Source organism: Calypte anna, chromosome Z, assembly GCF_003957555.1.
Source record: "Calypte anna isolate BGI_N300 chromosome Z, bCalAnn1_v1.p, whole genome shotgun sequence".
NCBI lineage: Eukaryota > Metazoa > Chordata > Aves > Apodiformes > Trochilidae > Calypte > Calypte anna.
In genome coordinates, this window is record NC_044274.1 from 60,007,676 (window position 1) to 60,024,900 (window position 17,225).

The 17,225-nt window shown below is 49.4% G+C and overlaps 1 protein-coding gene across 2 annotated transcripts in view; it reads left to right on the plus strand.

The window, feature by feature from the left end:
* The first annotated feature begins 9,443 nt into the window (after window positions 1–9,443).
* TDRD7 (tudor domain containing 7) overlaps window positions 9,444–17,225 on the plus strand; it is a 41,527-nt gene continuing 33,745 nt past the window's right edge. The window contains exons 1-2 of one of the 2 annotated variants that reach the window (XM_030467703.1): window positions 9,444–9,529; window positions 12,738–12,959. In XM_030467703.1, the coding sequence (XP_030323563.1) occupies window positions 12,753–12,959 (207 nt within the window). In that variant the 5' untranslated portion in view covers window positions 9,444–9,529; window positions 12,738–12,752. Of the gene's footprint in view, window positions 9,530–12,499; window positions 12,960–17,225 lie in introns of those variants that run through there. The other variant, XM_030467702.1, reaches the window with a different exon arrangement.

A 17,225-nucleotide genomic window follows, 5' to 3' on the forward strand; every position in this document is an offset into this window, starting at 1 on the left:
CATAGAGCAACACCCTTTTCAGGCAATCACATACACAGGCATGCAGCATTGAAATGAATAATACAAACGAGTCAGCCCTCTGCCTCTCACCAGCTAACTGGGCTCAAAGTCCACTGCTGCATTAGTCTCTCTCTCTTTTTTCCCAAGCTTCTCTTGTAGCTGGCACTGTAGTCTTGGTCTTCCTAGAACTTAGCTGTCATACCTCATAAGCAAGGAGTTCTGTTTAAAAGTGTGCTAGACCACAGTGAGAATAAAAATAACACCGAAAAATCTGGTGAGAATAAAAATTAACAACACCAAAATGGCTACAGGGTTACAGACAAGTGTTAAAAGAGGAGACAGAACTGCCTGCAAGAATTGGGTACAGAGCCTGGTTAGAGAAGTGCTCTGACTAGAAGCCTGCTGACTTAACATGGCCCTTGTGGTAATAAAGGGGAAGGGTGGTTGTCAGAAAACAGACCCAGAGAAACTGCACAGGGACAGACTGGGAAACAGGTTGGAGACTGCTCTGTCACCTTCACAATGTCTCTCAATCAACCTGTGCTGTGGATACTTGGCCCCTCTCACAGTGTCCCTGAGGCTGTGCTGGCTGTCTTTGGGGCTGCTGTGAGCCCGGGATTTCAGGAGATGTTGCTCGCACCTCTGCACATTGGTTTGGGGTCAGGACCAGCTCAAAACAGCTATACCTCCTGCAATTCCCAAAGCACAAGCAACTGCAGCAGCTCTGGAGGCAAAAAACATCCCTAGCAGCAAGGACGCCAGCCATGAATCTTGCCAGTCCTGCTTCAGACTTGCCAAGTTGAAAGAAATTAGTCTGTTCACATGGCCACTACACAGCTTTTAATCTAAGATGCTCCCACATCTCTGTCACAGCAGGATGACAGCGTGTCCTATCCTCTGCTGCAGCATCCTCCTCAACAAAACACGTAGCAGAGCTGGGAGCAAGTCTGTGACTCTCAGTCTCAGAAACTGCAATTACCACAGCTGTTCCCTAACATCTCCTGTCTGAACAAAACTGGATACAGAGGGAGGCTGGCACAAAATGAAGCAGTGTCCTTGAGGCACCATGCTACTGAAGCAAGGCCATTAGTTCTGGCAATTCAAGGCCATTTGCTGCTAGGTACAGTTTTATGATCCCGGTGTGTAATTAACAGTGCTCTCTGTTAAACTGGAGGCTGCTGCCCTCTTGCTGTTTAACTGAGGATAGCAAAACCTTCCTAATCCTTTCCTGGATTAGGAAAGACTTTTGGGAAACCCTGCCCAACTGCTGGATGTGCCACTGCTGCAGGTTAAAAATTACTGCAAGAGAAATTGCATACTGTAGTTATGCAAAGATGCTTATGCTACAGCTATTATGTCCATGGACAAAAAAGGTTTATTCTGTTTTTTCTCAAGTCATCCTCCTCTAAAAATCACCAATTTGGGGAAGAAAAAAAAAGATTGTAATGTGGGAATCTGAGGGCACAGGTTTCTAAGGCTGCTCTCCCAGTGTCTCCAGAATTTTGATGCACTCTCATGCTGTCTTCATAGTGCCTGTCTCCATCCCTGCCACGAGATGATGCCCTGCACGTTGTTGAACCCAGACACTCACCACCTGTGACACAGTAGTGCCATGACATGCTGCAGTGTCAAAAACATGGACTGTACAGCTTCTGATGCCAATCCAAGATGAAAGTAGGTGCCCAGGCTGCACCTTGATAAAGACATAAAGCTTATCCTTTTCCCACAGCAGTGTCCTCACCACTGCTTCGTCCTACCCCTGCTGAGGACTGTCAGATCTTGCAGGGTATCATTGGACAACAAGGTGGTCAGCTCCCCAGAACGTCAGACATCACGGCCAGGAGGAGCTGCAGGACTTGGTCCCACAATGCTTCAGGGAAACCTGAAGTGGAAGGACCTGCAGGACAAACCTCTGCTTACACAGCTAGACATATTTGCCTTTCTGTCCTCAAATGCAGCAGTCGCCTCAATAAAACAGAGCATAGAGCTGCTGACATTTCTCCAATGCAGCTCCAGGCATCTCGCTCCACAGCACAGGAGGGGTTGGCTCAGCCCACGTTCATGGCCATATGAGCTGTGGAGCTGACAGAGGGGCCCAGCTTGAGACTCCCCGCTCCTGCTGGGGCCGTGGCCTCACTCCCCTCACCTGCTGCACCATCACATCTCTCTTCCTTGGTCTCTGCCTCCAAACCTTCAGCTCCTCACACAGGCAATGTCACCTCCTCTGCCTTCCCTGCTGCTCCTGCCTCAGCTTCACAGCCTCTAGCTCCTGCCACAACCACCACCTGCCTCCTAACTCCTCCAAACTTCTGCCTGGCTCCATCCAAACAGCTGCTGCTACAGCCACAGCCCGACAGCCCATGGACACACAGAGTGTCTGCAGCCCTTGAGAGGAGCCCTGCACCACAGCAAAGCCCCAGCAGAGCCACCTGGGCAGCCCCAAGCATGCCTCCCCTTCCCCAGGGCACCTGCCTGCTCCACCAGCACCACTACTCTGGGGAACTTCCCAAAGAGCACTGACATGGCGAAGGACACTTGGCAGAGCAGCAAGGGCTGACGAGGCAGTGCCATCAGCCCTCACCCAAACACCACTCCCGGGCACAAAAGCTGCAGTGGCTGCTGCTCCCACACCTGCACTGGGTGCACCCTCCCCTACCTTCCCCTGCCCTCCCCTCCTCTCTGGCACCCCAACACCTGATGCACACAGGACCCATGCAGGTGACTGTGACAGGACTCGCCTGCTCGCTCTGGCCCTTCCAGAAAGATCTGGCACCATGGCAGGATTAAGCTGTCACTCCGCTCTCTGCCGTGGAAGCGGCACCTCGCTGCCATTGCCATTCACTGCAGGGCTGACTTCTAACCCCTCCTGGTGACCCGCAGGGGATTACCACCACAATCACAGCTCCAGCAGGCTTAGTGTAGCCACAATGAGGGAACAGCAAAGGCTTTCTCCACACCATCAGCTGATGGCCCAGGGCGCCCAAAAACAACACAGAAAGAGAAATGATGGGGCAGCAGTTGGGCAAGGCACCGGGATTAGAGAGGCTCAGGGGGGATGAAAACCATCATGGACTGCTAACCCAGCAAAACTGCAGCTCCTCTCACTTCACCCAAACACGCCCGGGCAGTTGCGGGGCCCCAGCACCCTCAGAAGGGCCACAAATACTCATGCTGCAACGCAGAATCAGGCACGAGGTAAAGAGCAGCCCCTGCAGACAGCCGTGACCCTGGATGCAGCATCCCCTGCACACCTGCACACAAACCTCCTGCTTTCTGTCCCCATGGCCACGACTGCTCCTGCCGGGCCTGGCAAACAGTGACATCCATGCACTCCCTGCCTGGGGCACCTTTGGCCACATTTCTGCCCAGGAGACATGGAGGTGGGCCAAGAGCAGGGGCTACCTGCATCAGCATCCAAAGAGCCAAAGCGTCACCTGCCTCCCTCCTGGCCACTGACCCACATCTTAAACTTCACCTTCTGCAAAGCAGGAGCCTGGATTCCCACATCCCAAAACGCCCTGCTGGCACGCCACCATCCATGGTCCATTACACTCATTTCACCCCATGTACACACACACACACACCCCACGCTGACCTGTTTGTAGCGGGAGGAACCATTCTTGCTCCTGAAGCTCGACGAGCTGCTGGTCTCTTCCAGGACTCCAGCCACCAGACAGCGCTTCCAGGGTAGAAGTGTAGCGGGAAGAGCCTTTCTTGCTCCAGAGGCTCGACGAGCTGCTGGCCTCTCCATGCCTCGCACCAGAGTGAGCTGAGGTCCCTTCTGTGGGTGTGTGTCCCACCTTTATTGGCCCCCTGGTCTTGCTCATGCCCAATAGGGGCCTGTCCTAATCAGGCACAGGTGGACTCACACCCACTCACTGGCAATTCGAGGCACCTGGTTTATCTTGTCTCTCTACACCTGTTCACCACGGTGACGTGCCTCTGCATGGGAACTTCTTTAGATGGTCCACTCCCAGCAGCTGGAGGCAAGGCAGACCGGGCACTCTCCAGAGTGGGTTTTACCATGCCACACGCCACTCCTCTGCCTCGTGGCGTGTGAGGAACAGGCCTCTTGCTGCCTTCTTCTGGCATGCTCAAAGTCTTGGGCTGACGCAAATTTCCTTTGGGCTTTCCTAGAGAGTTTGCAGATGTAGCTGTGAGTACTGCTCTCCTCCACCCAGCCTAAAGGGACTTCAAGCACAGCAGGTAACTCTTTCTACGCAGTCCATACTTTTCCAAAGACAGTTAAGAAGGAGATTCTCAGCCACAGGCATGGCTCTCTCTGCTACAGCATCATGGCTTGCACCCAAGGGCTCTAAACTTCTGTGCTCCAGCAGGGAAAGGTAAAACTGAATCCTCTTTACACTCTTGGAAAAGCCACGTCCAAGGCAAATGTTCCCCTGGCACTAGAATTTTGTTATTGCCTTCCTCTTTTCTAGACTGAGTTGCCAGTGTCTGGTGGGGCTATGCAATGCCCAAAGCCTTCCACAGTGAGAGATAATGCATGACCATCCCTTTGGGCTCTGCCCAGGCATGGGGCCTTCTCAGGCTGACTCAGAGCACGGGTCTCTTCCTAGCACACGGTAGGCTTTATGCCAAGACCTCTTTGGTGGTCATTTCAGAGAGGTTCATAGCTCTTGGGCACAACCCACCTTCTCCATGCCACCTCTTCGGTGCCCACCTGAGAGGTTAATACTTCTTCTGCTGCCATGCAGATTGGAAGGTCCAAACTTGTTTTTTACTTCAGTTTAATTACATTTAATTATTAACTTTTTATAAAGAGTGGTTTATCTACTTTATACCTATGATTTTACAGTTATAAATATTTAGTGTATTTATCTATAGAAATATATATTTAATTGTTATATCTATGTGTAAAAAATTATATTTATTCACTCATCCCTACATATATTTTTAACTAGGTACATATTTTATGCCTTGAATATAAGTGTATATATTCTTCTCTCTGAACACTTCGTGGCACAGAGGAAGCAGGGGCTGCAACACAGAACAAGATGGCAGCTCCCTCTCACAAAAAGGTGGCAGTAACCTGCCAGGAAGGGCTCCTTCCCGGGAAGGCTGGGCAGTGCAGCAGCAGAGCAACAGAAGCCAGCAGCTGGTGTTTCAACAGAGGTGACTTTGCTTTGCTCAGGCCTCTCCAGCTCAGGAGACAACAGGAGAGTCCCTCACCTCCAAAGGTGAGCAGCAGCCTCTCCTGAACCTGCACAGGGTTCTCTCCAAATTTCAGCAGCACCAGGCAGCTGCTTGCAAACACAGCACTTCTTCTAGGCAAGATGCCACATTAAGTTTGTTGTGCTGCTCCCTGCAGAAGCAGTTCCTCTCCCCTCAGTTTCGTTTTTTTAGGACCACAGCACTCCTGCACCCAGGAGGCAAAGCACATGTTGAACACATGCATGCTTTCAGAAGGCAATGGGTGGCAGCCACACTGGGAATCTCGATTCTTCTTGTATCCTTTTAGAGACTTGGCAGCTAGCAAAAAGAGCTTCAAAGAGTGAGAGGAGGTGGTGGTCACTTGCAAGAAGGAAGACCCAGGAAGTCCTTATCTCTTAGACCTACACATTGTGGGGATGTCATACGTTGGGCAGATGTATAAGTCTCAACTAAGTTTTAAAGCTTTGATGGTAAAAAGCATGCAAAGTTTTCTCCTCTTGTGCCTGCCTGCATCATCTCATGCTGAGAGAGTCAAGGGATCTCACAAATGGTGCAGAATTGAGGGGAATGAGGCAACTAACAGTGCACTGTCACTGACAGCAGCTTTGGATACTGGCTCTGCTGCAGGTGTTTGTTTTATTTAGTTTTAGTACACCCAAATGAACCACAGTCACAATGGTCTTAAGAGGCTGGAAGAAGAAGTTGTTCCCACAGTTATGTTGAGTGCATTTCCAACAGCAGAAACTTCCTATCAGACCTTGTACTGGCTATACATCTGATTGCCAAGGTACATAAGGTCACGGTTGTGAAACTTGTTTGGTCTGAGTTTTTGTCTCACAGCCCTGGAAATGGAAGCCTGCAGGAGGCTGCACCCTAGGTGAACCTGCCCATTCACCTGCTCAGGCTGGCAGAGCACCAGCAGCAGCCTTCACAAACCAAACACTGCCTTAACCTTCATGCATTCATTGATTTTCTGGTGTGTTTATTCCGAATGTACAAGCCTCTTAAAGTTGTGGGCAAATACAGAATGACCTGTGTGTAAGGGCTCAATGTTACCCAACACAGTGAGATCTCTCCCAGGGTCCCACTGCTCTCATCTGCCTGCACAGGGCTAAGGAACACACTGACTGTAACCAAAACATATTAGGCAGGTCGGTGTCTGCATCTGCTCCTTGTGTTAGACCATGATGTATAACCCTAGGACTTTCACAGACAGATGTATTCCCAGAAATCATTAGAGAAAGACAGCTCAGGAAGCTGCCCCTGCTCAATCCACATTATCCCAGCTTACCAGATCAACTCTTCCCAGCTCTGTGGCTCACACACCAAAAGCTGGGAAATGTCCAGAAGCAGCTTCCAAAACTGCCTCTCAGCTGTTCATTTTCGCATACTATGAGCATCTGCAGCAGTCTGGGTTGCTCTCCATCTGATGCTCATCTTATGGCAAAGTACTGGGAAGAGGTGGTAAAATTGTTAAGCTTCTGCTCTGTGCCCCCAGGACTCACTACCATAACCGTGTCCAGAAGACATGTCCAGAAGAAAAACAGTTCTTTCACATTTAGGAAACATTTCCCATCTTTCCCTAAGTTGATTTTTTTTTTTTTTTTTAAACTTTAGGATTAAGTTGCATTAAATAGAGGGAGATAGAGCCCTGACCGGGCAAATAAGGCCAGAGTTGAGCTGCACCCTGCAGACACATAGTTCAGTCCAATTCCTATCCACATGCCTGTTTTTTGAGGAGCACATGAGAAAGATGTTTCTGAGGTACAAGACATAGGCCTCTCGCTGCCTGAGGAAAGAAGGCAATGGGTGCACCTTCACTCTTTCCTGCACATGGACCTCTCTGTCTTCTGTCCCTGACCCCACGCCCAGAGCATCCAATACCTAGCAATGTGTTCTCTCAGTCCTACATTCTGGCCTTGCCTTGGGCACCATTTCCAGATGAGTAATTTCTGTCTTTGTTCCTTCAGGTGCTCTTGCTGTAGTCCTTCTGCCACACTGAGACCTGCTGGCCCCTCTCACAACTTTCTCTCTTGTGAGAGTGGCCAGCAAAAGCCTCTTTGGTCTACCTAGTGGTCCAGCTCTCCAGGTTGTATCTCCTCATGTTCATCAGGACAGTGAACTCAGGAGAACTGCTAGTATCTGGTGGGGTCCAAAGAGGATATGTCTCAGTTCCCTCTGCAGCCATGGGGCTGTGACCAGTTCAAGGGCACCTTTGCTCCCCTCCATGGAAGCCTCTGTGACCACACTGACACAGAGGAGGCACACTCTGAGGAGTTCAGGAGAGGCTCTGTGTCCCTGAGGCTAGGGGACAATAATGAAGTGACTGATCGCAACTGTTGCAAAAGAAGCAAAACTCATTTCAATACCAGAGGGAACCAGAGGATTCTTTTGCTTCATCAGGGCTGAATCAATGAAGTGTAAATAAACCTGACTTCAAGAAATGCAGACCTTAAGCACATCAGTATACCCCTGGCTAGTTCTAGGGGTATCGTTAAAACAACACAGACTGTGTCTGCATTAGATCTGTTGAATACTTATGATTATAAATAATTAAAGGATGGATGTCTGGAGGCTGGGGACAGTCTTTCTTTTCAGTGGTGCCCAGTGGCAGGACAAGAAGTAATGGGCTTCTTGTACATGGGAAGTTCTCCCCAAACATGAGGCAGAACTCTGATGGTGGCAGAGCATTGGGCAGGCTGCCCAGAGAGGTGCTGGGATCTCTGTTTCTGGAGATGTTCAAGATCTGCCTGGACACCTTTCTATGGAACCTGCTCTAGCTGAATCTGCCCTGGCATGGGGGTTGGACTGGATGGTCTCCAGAGGTGCCTTCCAACCCCTAACATCCTGTGATTCCATGATACAGTAAAGGCATGAAGTGGCAAGAGAAGGGACACAGACTTCACATTACAAATTCCATTACAACAAACTGAAGCAGACCATCATAGGGAGTAAATATGTGGCTCATTCCAACAGTAAGTAGCAAAATGTCAAAAACAAAGGACCTCTGAAGGGAAAGATCCAGGCTTCAGCTGGCAGCAACCTACGTATCCCTCCCCGGCAGGCAGGGACAGCCAGTGTTGTGACAACAAGCGTATTCTAGAGACCAGTAATGAGATCTACAACTGTATTTATACTGGAAATGCAACAGTCTGCAAAATATAATGTGTATTTATACTGTGACTGCTATATCACCCTACGAAGCAGAAAATCCTTGTCAAATGGAGAAGCCTCAAATGACTAAACTTTGTATTAATGGATGCAATGGATCAGACTTCAAGAGGCCTGGTGGCATACAACTGGTGACCATTTCCTGCCTCTCTGCATGGGAGGCTAGTGAGAAAGCATGTTTATACACTGGAGTTCAGCTGTGTGTTTGGAACGATGGGGGACACAACCAAAGCCAAACCTATGGCATCTAAAGGTTTCATGCATGTGGTACTGCTTGAGGTGCAGACAGGTGACATACAGAGCTCAGCCGTGTGGCTGGGTATCCACTGAGCAGGAGCAGCCACATCGAGAGGGGTCACAGGCCCAGGGCAGTGCAGGCAAGGCCCAGGTGATGCCCTAGTAGCCACCAGTCAGTCCCTCATCAATGTGCAGTGCACCCGGGGACGGTTTCGTGCACACGTCAATAGCTCCAACTACAGAATTCCATTCGGTGAAGCTTTCAATACTCGGAAACTGAACCAATTAAGTTGATTAATTTAAAACCTGCGTTCTCTGTTGAAGAGACGCACTTAACTGTCCTTTCTCAGTCCCTCCCACAAGACGATTTTAGCTGCCGCCCAGCAGCAGGACCAACGCCACGGCAAGAGGGCGCAATCGACTCAAATCGGGCACGGGCGGAAGAGCGCTGGGAGCCCTCAGCCAGAGCTGACCCCTCACCGGGCCCAAGATGGCGCCCGCCGCCTCAGCGCCGGAACCCCCCGCAGGACGCATGTGCGGGAGGGGCGGGAGGGTGCGGGAGGGGCGGGAGGGTGCGGGAGGGCCGCGGGGCGCATGCGCGAGGGGAGCAGGGGCTTCGGCGGGGGGGGGGCGGCTGGCGGCGCGCGGGCGGGGGTGGGTGGAGCGCGCGGGGCGGGCGCGCGGCCGCAGGGTTCTGCGCGCGGGGGGCGGGGGCTGTTGCCGCCCCAGCCCCTGACAGGGAGGAGGCAGCGATCGGACCGGCACGGCCCGGACCGGCCCGGAGCGGAGCGGCGGCAGCGGGAGCGGCAGTGGCAGCAGCGGCAGTGGCAGCAGAAGCAGCAGCAGTAGCGGCAGCAGCAGCAGCAGTAGCGGCAGCAGCAGCAGCAGCAGCGGCAGCAGCAGCAGCAGCAGCAGCAGCAGCAGCAGACAGGGGAAGCGATTTCGGTTGGTGTGTGAAAGCCTGCAGGTTGAGGTGGTGGTAAGGAAACCGCGGATCCCCTGCGGGCGCAAGCCCTCCCGTGCTGAGGGGAGAGGCGGTGTGGAGGGCCGGGCTCTGCCTGTCAGCGGGAGGCTGCTTCTCCGTGGATCTCTTGAGACCGACGGTGTCCCGATTACAGCGGGGTAGTGGCTGCTGCCTGTGCGTTCAGAGGAGACTTGTGTTCCACAGCGCGGAGTTTGCAGTCTCTTGAAAGTACGGCCCTTAGGAAGTTCGTCCTTCTCAGCAGGGAAACTATTCTTACTTTCTTTTTTGTTGTTGTTAGCCCGAGCAATAATCTGCATCACGGAGACCGTTGTGCAACTGCGGGCTGGTAATCTGTTTTAAGCATATCTAAAAATGAAATTTGTTGAGATGCGTGAGCGGGATGGTTTGAACGCTGTGCCTTGCGTTGCTGCCGGAGACTCCTTCGGCAGTGTTTCCAGGGAAGTGTCCTCCCATCTGGAGGCCGTGAGCGATGGCTGCATGTCACAACTATTTAATGACCTGACCACAAAAGCAGCTGGCCAGGGAAAGAATTTTAGAGAAGCTTCAGAAGCTACTCTGAGCTGTGTAGCTACGTATCAGTCTGTTACTTGGTGTTGCCATTGCTACACTGCAATTCTTTTGCATTAGTATTTTGCATTATTATTGCTAGCTGCAGGAATTGGGAGTTTGGTTCAGATGTGTGGACTGCATTCAGTTTAACCTTTGTACCCGGGTATCTGTCATCTCCTTTAACTCGGTGAATAGTCCTTATAACTGCTTCTCATATTTTAGGAGGATATAGCATATGGCATCCTGGTTGCTAGTTCTGAACTAACACAATTCCTTAGTTTTTGTGTACTGCAGAGCTATCTGATGGTGCCTTAATGTTGTCCCCATACTGCTCTGCCCTCTTTCTTTTTTTTAATTGAACTTTCCTCTTTTGAATCAACTACTGAAAATGCCTTCCCAGGTTATTGTAAGCTTTCTTCCTTGTCACTCTGCCCTGCTGCAATGGATATTCTGTCAATTTTTCCTGACCAATAAGTTGAAATCCAGTGGTTGAGGTGAAAGGACTTTCAAGAGCCATATTAATGAAATAAGAAGTCTGATGTATTATTTAGAAGAGAGAATAGAGAAAAAGGCCCCAAAAAAACTTTTCATTGACTTTTCTGTGCCTCTCATATGTATTTGACTTGGAACACTATTTAAGATGAAGCTGTGTATTTTGCTGTACTTCTCAATGTTTGGGTGTTTGTTCTTTTTTGTACAATCAAAACTTTAATCCACTTCTGCATTTGTCCAGTAGGAGACAAATGTCACCTTAACACTGAGTGTGTGAAAATGAGATGTGGACTTCCTGAGTCTTTTCCTTCTGGCAGGTGGCCACCACCTCCTCTTGCTGTTTGGGGCACATCTTGTGAAGCTCTGTTTGCTAGCAGCTAAGTCTCTAAAAGGATGAGGGAAGGATCCAGATTTCCAGCATGGCTGCCTCCCATTGACTTCTGGAGGTGTGCATGTGTTCAACATGTTGTTCTCCTTCTGGCTGCACAAACGCTGTGGCCCGTAGGTGAGCAGGGGCTGTGGTGGAGGTCGCTGTGGTAGGAGATATTCCAAGGTCAGGATGGGAATTACACTGGACCGGGAAGGGCAGGAAGCCACGTGTGTGTAAGCATGTATGGGCAGTGCTGTCTGTATAGGTGTGGGTATACCTGTGAGTAAATACACACAAACACCCACGGAGATACAGGTTAGTAAAGTGCTCTGTGTGCATAAAGTAATCAAGGAATAAAGTGTTCAAGGAATGGTGAAGGACAGGACTTAATGCTGTGCCCCCATGCCCAGCACCTGAGTTAGGCCTGGTGCTGCTGCAATTGGTAGAGTGCCCTGCACAGGGTACAGGAGCAGCAGCTGCTCACCCCCCTGTGCTCAGAGGTGAGGGACTCTCCTGTTGTGTTTTTGGCTGGAGAGGCTTGAGCCTTCTCTCAAGCCACTAACTCTGTGCGTGTTGCACCTCAGTTGTTGGGGTAAAGTTGAGGTGTTTCAAGCACGTGAGGGTGCACAGTGTTAGAACTTGGCCCTTCATGCAGTGCACACTTTGAGAGCAGAGTTGTTCCTGAGCTGTGGAAGAGCTCTGTCTGGCTTCAGCCCACTATCATGGCAGGGATCTTCCTCTGGCAAAACTACCTCTGCAGCAAGTGAGCATCTGTGTGAAGAATGCCTGCCTAGGAGCACAGAGTGTGCCTAAATGCACACTTGCATCTGGAGCTCCCTGTTATCTCATAAGTGTACCTGGCTGCCCCCTGGAGATGTCCTGAGTGTGTGCTGGCCTGTGAGCTGAGGGGGCTGGGAGGGCTTTTAGGGAGCTCTGGCACTTGCTTTGAAACTGCCTCCTGCACTGCCCAGACTGCTTGGGTGGCAGCACTTGCTGGCAGGTATATGTTCTCCTGAAGTGTCCTGCCAGTGCTGTAGCAGCCTATGGTACTGCAGAAGGTGCTGCTGGAGATGAAGCAGCAGACTGCACACACATTTACCAGCGTATGCTTCTCATGACGGGGCAGTCCCCAGGCGATGAGATGGGGTGGTGTTGGCACTGTCTCTGTGGTGCTCTTGTGTGCAGCCCCCAACTTGCAGGGAGCAGGTTTCACTTCTCTATGGTTTCCTCTCCGGAGAGGCATCTGTGGAGTCAAGGCATCGTGCCTGTGGGTAAGACATGGCATGTCCTGGATGCATGTAGTTTCCATGGCAGTGTTGAGATGTACCCCATGCATGTTGGTAGGGAGCATGCATTTGCATGAGTGAGGAGTGGTTGTGAGCTACCCAAGGTCACTGTGGAGCACAAGGGGAGGGAGCACTGAGTGGCAAGGTGTGCCTCTGGTGGAGGTCCTGGCCTTTGCAGGCAGAAAGGTGGGCCAGCTGCATGGCACCCTTGCCCCTCTTATTTAGGGACTGGCTGGCAGGGCCAGCCTGTGCACAGGTGTTGATGTGTTCCTTCAGCTGATTGTTTGGACAGTGTCATGCCCCGTGTGTTTAATACCACCTCCTGCTTGGCTGACAGGACCAAGTCCATACAAGGCTACCCAGATGTACCAAAGTCTCCAATGGCCCTGAATCCTTGCTTGTTTGGGGAGGGAGGTTGAAAAATAAGAGCTTGTGTGTGTAAAAGTGTGTATTTTTTTTTTCTTTTGGGATGGAGGTGGGATAGGTGAAGATGCAAGACCCCGAAATTACTGCAAAAGCACTGCGAGCTGTTCTGCATTCCTTTAAAAATGGTGTGCCTTTGTCAGAGCTTCAGGGCGAGTACAGATCCCTGACTGGAGAGTGGATTCCCTTCAGGCACCTAGGACATGACACACTGGAAAGCTATTTGGAGAGCATCCCAAGAGTGGTCAGAATGGAAGGGAACAAAATGGGAGAGGTAAGAATCCATTACCGTTCAGAAATGGCTTTTGTGTTTGTTTAGTGTGCATGGTTCATAGCTTTGCTTCTGCTTGTGCCATGGATTTCTGAGGAATATGCACTGTAACATGCATGTGGTGCTCTAATGCAGGGAGAGGTGGAAGCTGTGATGTAGACCAAATGTCCCTTGTTTTCCTTCCTCTGCATGCTGACTGGAAAGTTGTTTCTTTCAAAAGATGGAAGGTTGTAGGGCATTATCCCAGAAACAGTTCTTCTTGCTGGAAAGTTAGTTTGAGTGACTAGAGCTCTGATCAGCATTTCTGACTCTGGAGGGGATACTGGCAGGTTGTCCTTAAAGAAGATGTATGTGTCTTGATCGGAGTGGGCTTTAGCATCATTGGTTTCATACAGCTAAACTGTTCTGTGTGCTGCTGCTTAGAAGTCTGACAGTACTTTCCTTGGGTGTAGCACTCTTGCAACTCATGAGCTGCAGTGCCACAGGACTGTGAAAAGGTGCTGAGGTGAGAAAGAGCCTGTGCAAGTGAGGTGCCTTGGTGCAAGACCTGCAATGCCTCAGCTTAGCAAACGTGCAAGGGAAAAGGAGTCAGACCACAGGTCAAGGAGAAGGTGGAGAAGAGCTAAGAAGAGAATATTCATGTGGTCAGAGAGTTTTTCCGTATTCTTTGGCCTTGCTGCACTAACCTGTGTCTCCCAGTGGCTGCCAGCTTGGAAGCAGCTTGCCAGGATTACAGGCCTTCTGGTGTAGAGTTCTTGGTTTGTAGTCAGAAGGTGTGGCTGGCACAGATGTGTGTGCGACTTGTAGATTATCTGTTTGAGTGCAGAATTTGAAGCTTTTCTTTCACTGGCACTTGGTTAGCTGTGAAGAGTGTGTTAAGGGATGAAGGGTGTTGTGCTGATGTCTGGAAATGAGGCTGCTCTTAAGCAAGTGGATCCCTGCTGCATTTTTACAACGTTCAGAATTTGCCCTTTTTCAGCAGGTATCCAAGTCTGAAGTTCTTTTTTTGCTTGCTCCAAATCTGCATCATCTGCAGCTACATCAGTAATGTGAATACAGGTGGATCTACGAACATCGGCGATGATGCAGTTTAATGTTTCCTCATGGTGGTTCTGGCAGACAGCCATCTGTTTCTAACTAGAGCCTTGATGGATATAATCTGGTATCCTCTCATTCCCTTGAGAGCCTTGCTTATCCTCTAATAAGAGCTGAGAGCCTTGTGGACTCTTGGTTAGCACTGGAGGTGGTGCCTTTTCTGTGGTAACTTTGAGGAGGGAGTGAGATGTGTCTTTAGAAAACAGAAAAGGGAGAAAGCAACTAAACAGGAGTGTTGTGGTAGTCTTGAAAGCTGTGTTCTTCTTTCATGTCTCTCCAGTTTGAACTCCCATTATAAGCTGAGACCATAGCTCAGAGTCCCCACAAACCTGCTGCAAGAGGAGGCAGTCAGCCAGTCTCTTTTCCTGGCTCTAGGAGCACCAGGACCTCCAGAAAGGCTTACTTCTTTCTTCCTTTAATCCCTTTGGGGACAGGAAGGCAGAAAGGGGAGACACACTTGCACATGCAGAGCTCTGCTAGCAGCTGATGATGCTGGTGGTCCTAAAAGGATTTCTGTTACTGCTGGGGTAGCTGTCCAAGATATAATACAAGAAATACATTCAACCAGCAACCCTATATAGTGAGCAGTAAATAATACAGATTTATCTCAGAGTGCTACATGTTACATGGTGTTTAAAGGATCTGTGAGAGCTGAATATTGCCTGGGTCACTGATGATGAAGAGACTTGTTGTGTTGGAAGACTATGATACAAGTTGTCCCAGGTTCCTCTTGCTACTGAACACTAATTTGGCCTTCTTGAATATAGGAAAGACAAATGCTGATGATTATTCCTTCACACGATAGCTATGTTCTCCAAATTCCACACAGGGTGAGGTTAAATACATTATACAGAAAACACTGTGAAGGGCTTAAAATTTGAGTACCATCTGCCTGCAACAGGTTGTTGTGTCATTTCAAGGAGCCATGCTTTGGTTTGCTTTGTGTTCAGTTACAAACAGCATTTAGTTGCACATTTGTCTAAGAAAACTTGGACTTCTGGTTGAATAACCAGTCCCTTCCAAAAAGATTATTTTGAAGACTGGTTTGTTCCTCTGCAAGTTAATCCATCCATCCCATTTCTTTTCATATCTGAATTCGTTTTAACTCAAACCATCATTTTTGCTAAACAAGTACCTATTATGTTATAACAACAAAAGAAATGCTGAAAATTACTTACACCATTAGTGGCAGGAAAAATCTGAAATGCACCAAAGATGTGAAAACATGCATTTATAAAGCTATGATAATCTGTGTATGAAAAAAAAGTCTTTTATGTTGAGACCTTGAGAACAGTGCAGGGCTGAAGATGGCCTATCCCAAGTGCATGCATGTTATAAGCACCTGTTAGCTGACTATGAGGAATGCTCTCCTACCCTCCAGCTGGTCACTGGTCACTCAGCTGGTCACCTCTCTGAAGTGCCTCTACATGACTGTACACATTACAGTGCACAACCAGGAGAAACTGGAGTGCTGTGTGCTCTTCAGGGCTGTGGTCTCCTTGGGGCTGTGAAGAGCTGTTGTGACTCCTCGCAAATCTGGCATGCTGTCATAGATGGACATAGGCTGCTGAGGAATGATGGGCTGGAACAGCAAGCAGGGGACACTTTCTATGAGCCCGTCTGGTGTAAGAGCAGTGAGGATGTTTGACATTCTGCCTTGGGACAGATGAGGAACCAGCAAGAGCTTACAACTTACGAGCAGTGGACACATAGGTGTATAGGCATCTGTCTATTACAAACGCCCTGATCAAGAAGAAGTAGTAGATAAAGCAGATGATACTTTCTTCTGACAGCTGCAAGAAGCCTTATGTTTGCAGGTCTTGTTGATCACAGAGGACCTTAGCCACTGCCATGCCTCCTGTAGGGACAAGACAGCCAAGCACGAGCAATCCAGGACATTTCTGGAATGTATTGATGACAATGTGCTGATGTAAGTGATAAGCTGATGAGGGAACATGCTCTGCTGGGTTCCCAGTTCTGGGACCCAAACAAGGAAGAACTGACAGGGGATGTAAAGGCTGGGGACAGCCCTGGCTGCAGTCACAACAAGCTGGTGGTGTTTGGGAGCCTGAAAAGTGGGGAAAAAAGCAAACAGCAGCATCAACAATCCAGGACTTCAAGAGAGCAGACAGGCCTGTTCAAGATTCTGTTTGGAAGACTTCCATGTGATACAGTCCTGCAGATAAAAGTGGTTTAGGAGAAGTAACAGATTTTCAAGGATTGCCTCTTCCAGTCTCAAGAGTGGTCCATCCCAGCAATCAAGGTAAAAAGCAAAGGTGGCAGGAGCAGGGCATGGATGAACAAGGAGCTCCTGACAAAGCTCAACCATGAAAAGGAAGCATGTATGAGCTGGGAGTAAGGGATCTACAAAGAATACAGACACACTGCCCAAACAACCATGGATGGACTTAAGAAAGATTGCATTTATTGTTGATGAGTTCAACAATATGAAAACCAAGACAGAGTGCCACTGCCTTCAGACCAGGTCCCAAAGCACTGCCAGTTACAAGAGAATCCTTCTGAAGAAGGTCCTTAAAGTGCCTGATTAACTGTGCAGGCCACAGGAAAACTAGAGGAAACAACAAATGAAGACCTACAGCCCTTTGCTGTGTTTCATTTCACCAAAGCTTGATCAAATCCATTCTCAAAGGGTCTAGGACAACTCTCCAGGGCCACTTTTATGTAGCCAACTTTCTGGTGGACAACTATTCATAGTCAGCACTATGCAGGACAAGTCTCTGCAGGTGGGCAGATTTTTTTCTCATCTGTTTGTATTAATACCTGTTGGAGGGACTAGCAAACCACAGAGCCAGACTCTGTCTCCAGTTCTAAGTGATATCTAGTGAACAGGCAAGAGAAAGTGGGAGCAAAGTGAAATACAGGTAACTTCACTTGAACAGTAAACCCCCCACATTTTTAGAGCATGGATGGCTAAACACAAGCTGTCCAGAGTGGTGAAGACTGATTCCTTGGAGATATTCCATCCCACAGCTGAACAAGTAAGTCTTGTTGATGCTGCTCTGAGCAGGAATGCTGGATAAGATGGTCTACAGAGATGTCTTCCAGCATCAATTTTTCTGCAATCACTGGCTTTTAACCACTACAGTGGTGAGGCTGGTGGTACACCTTTTGCATAGGTGTTGACTGCACTGCAGGTACCCTGTCTGATTCCTA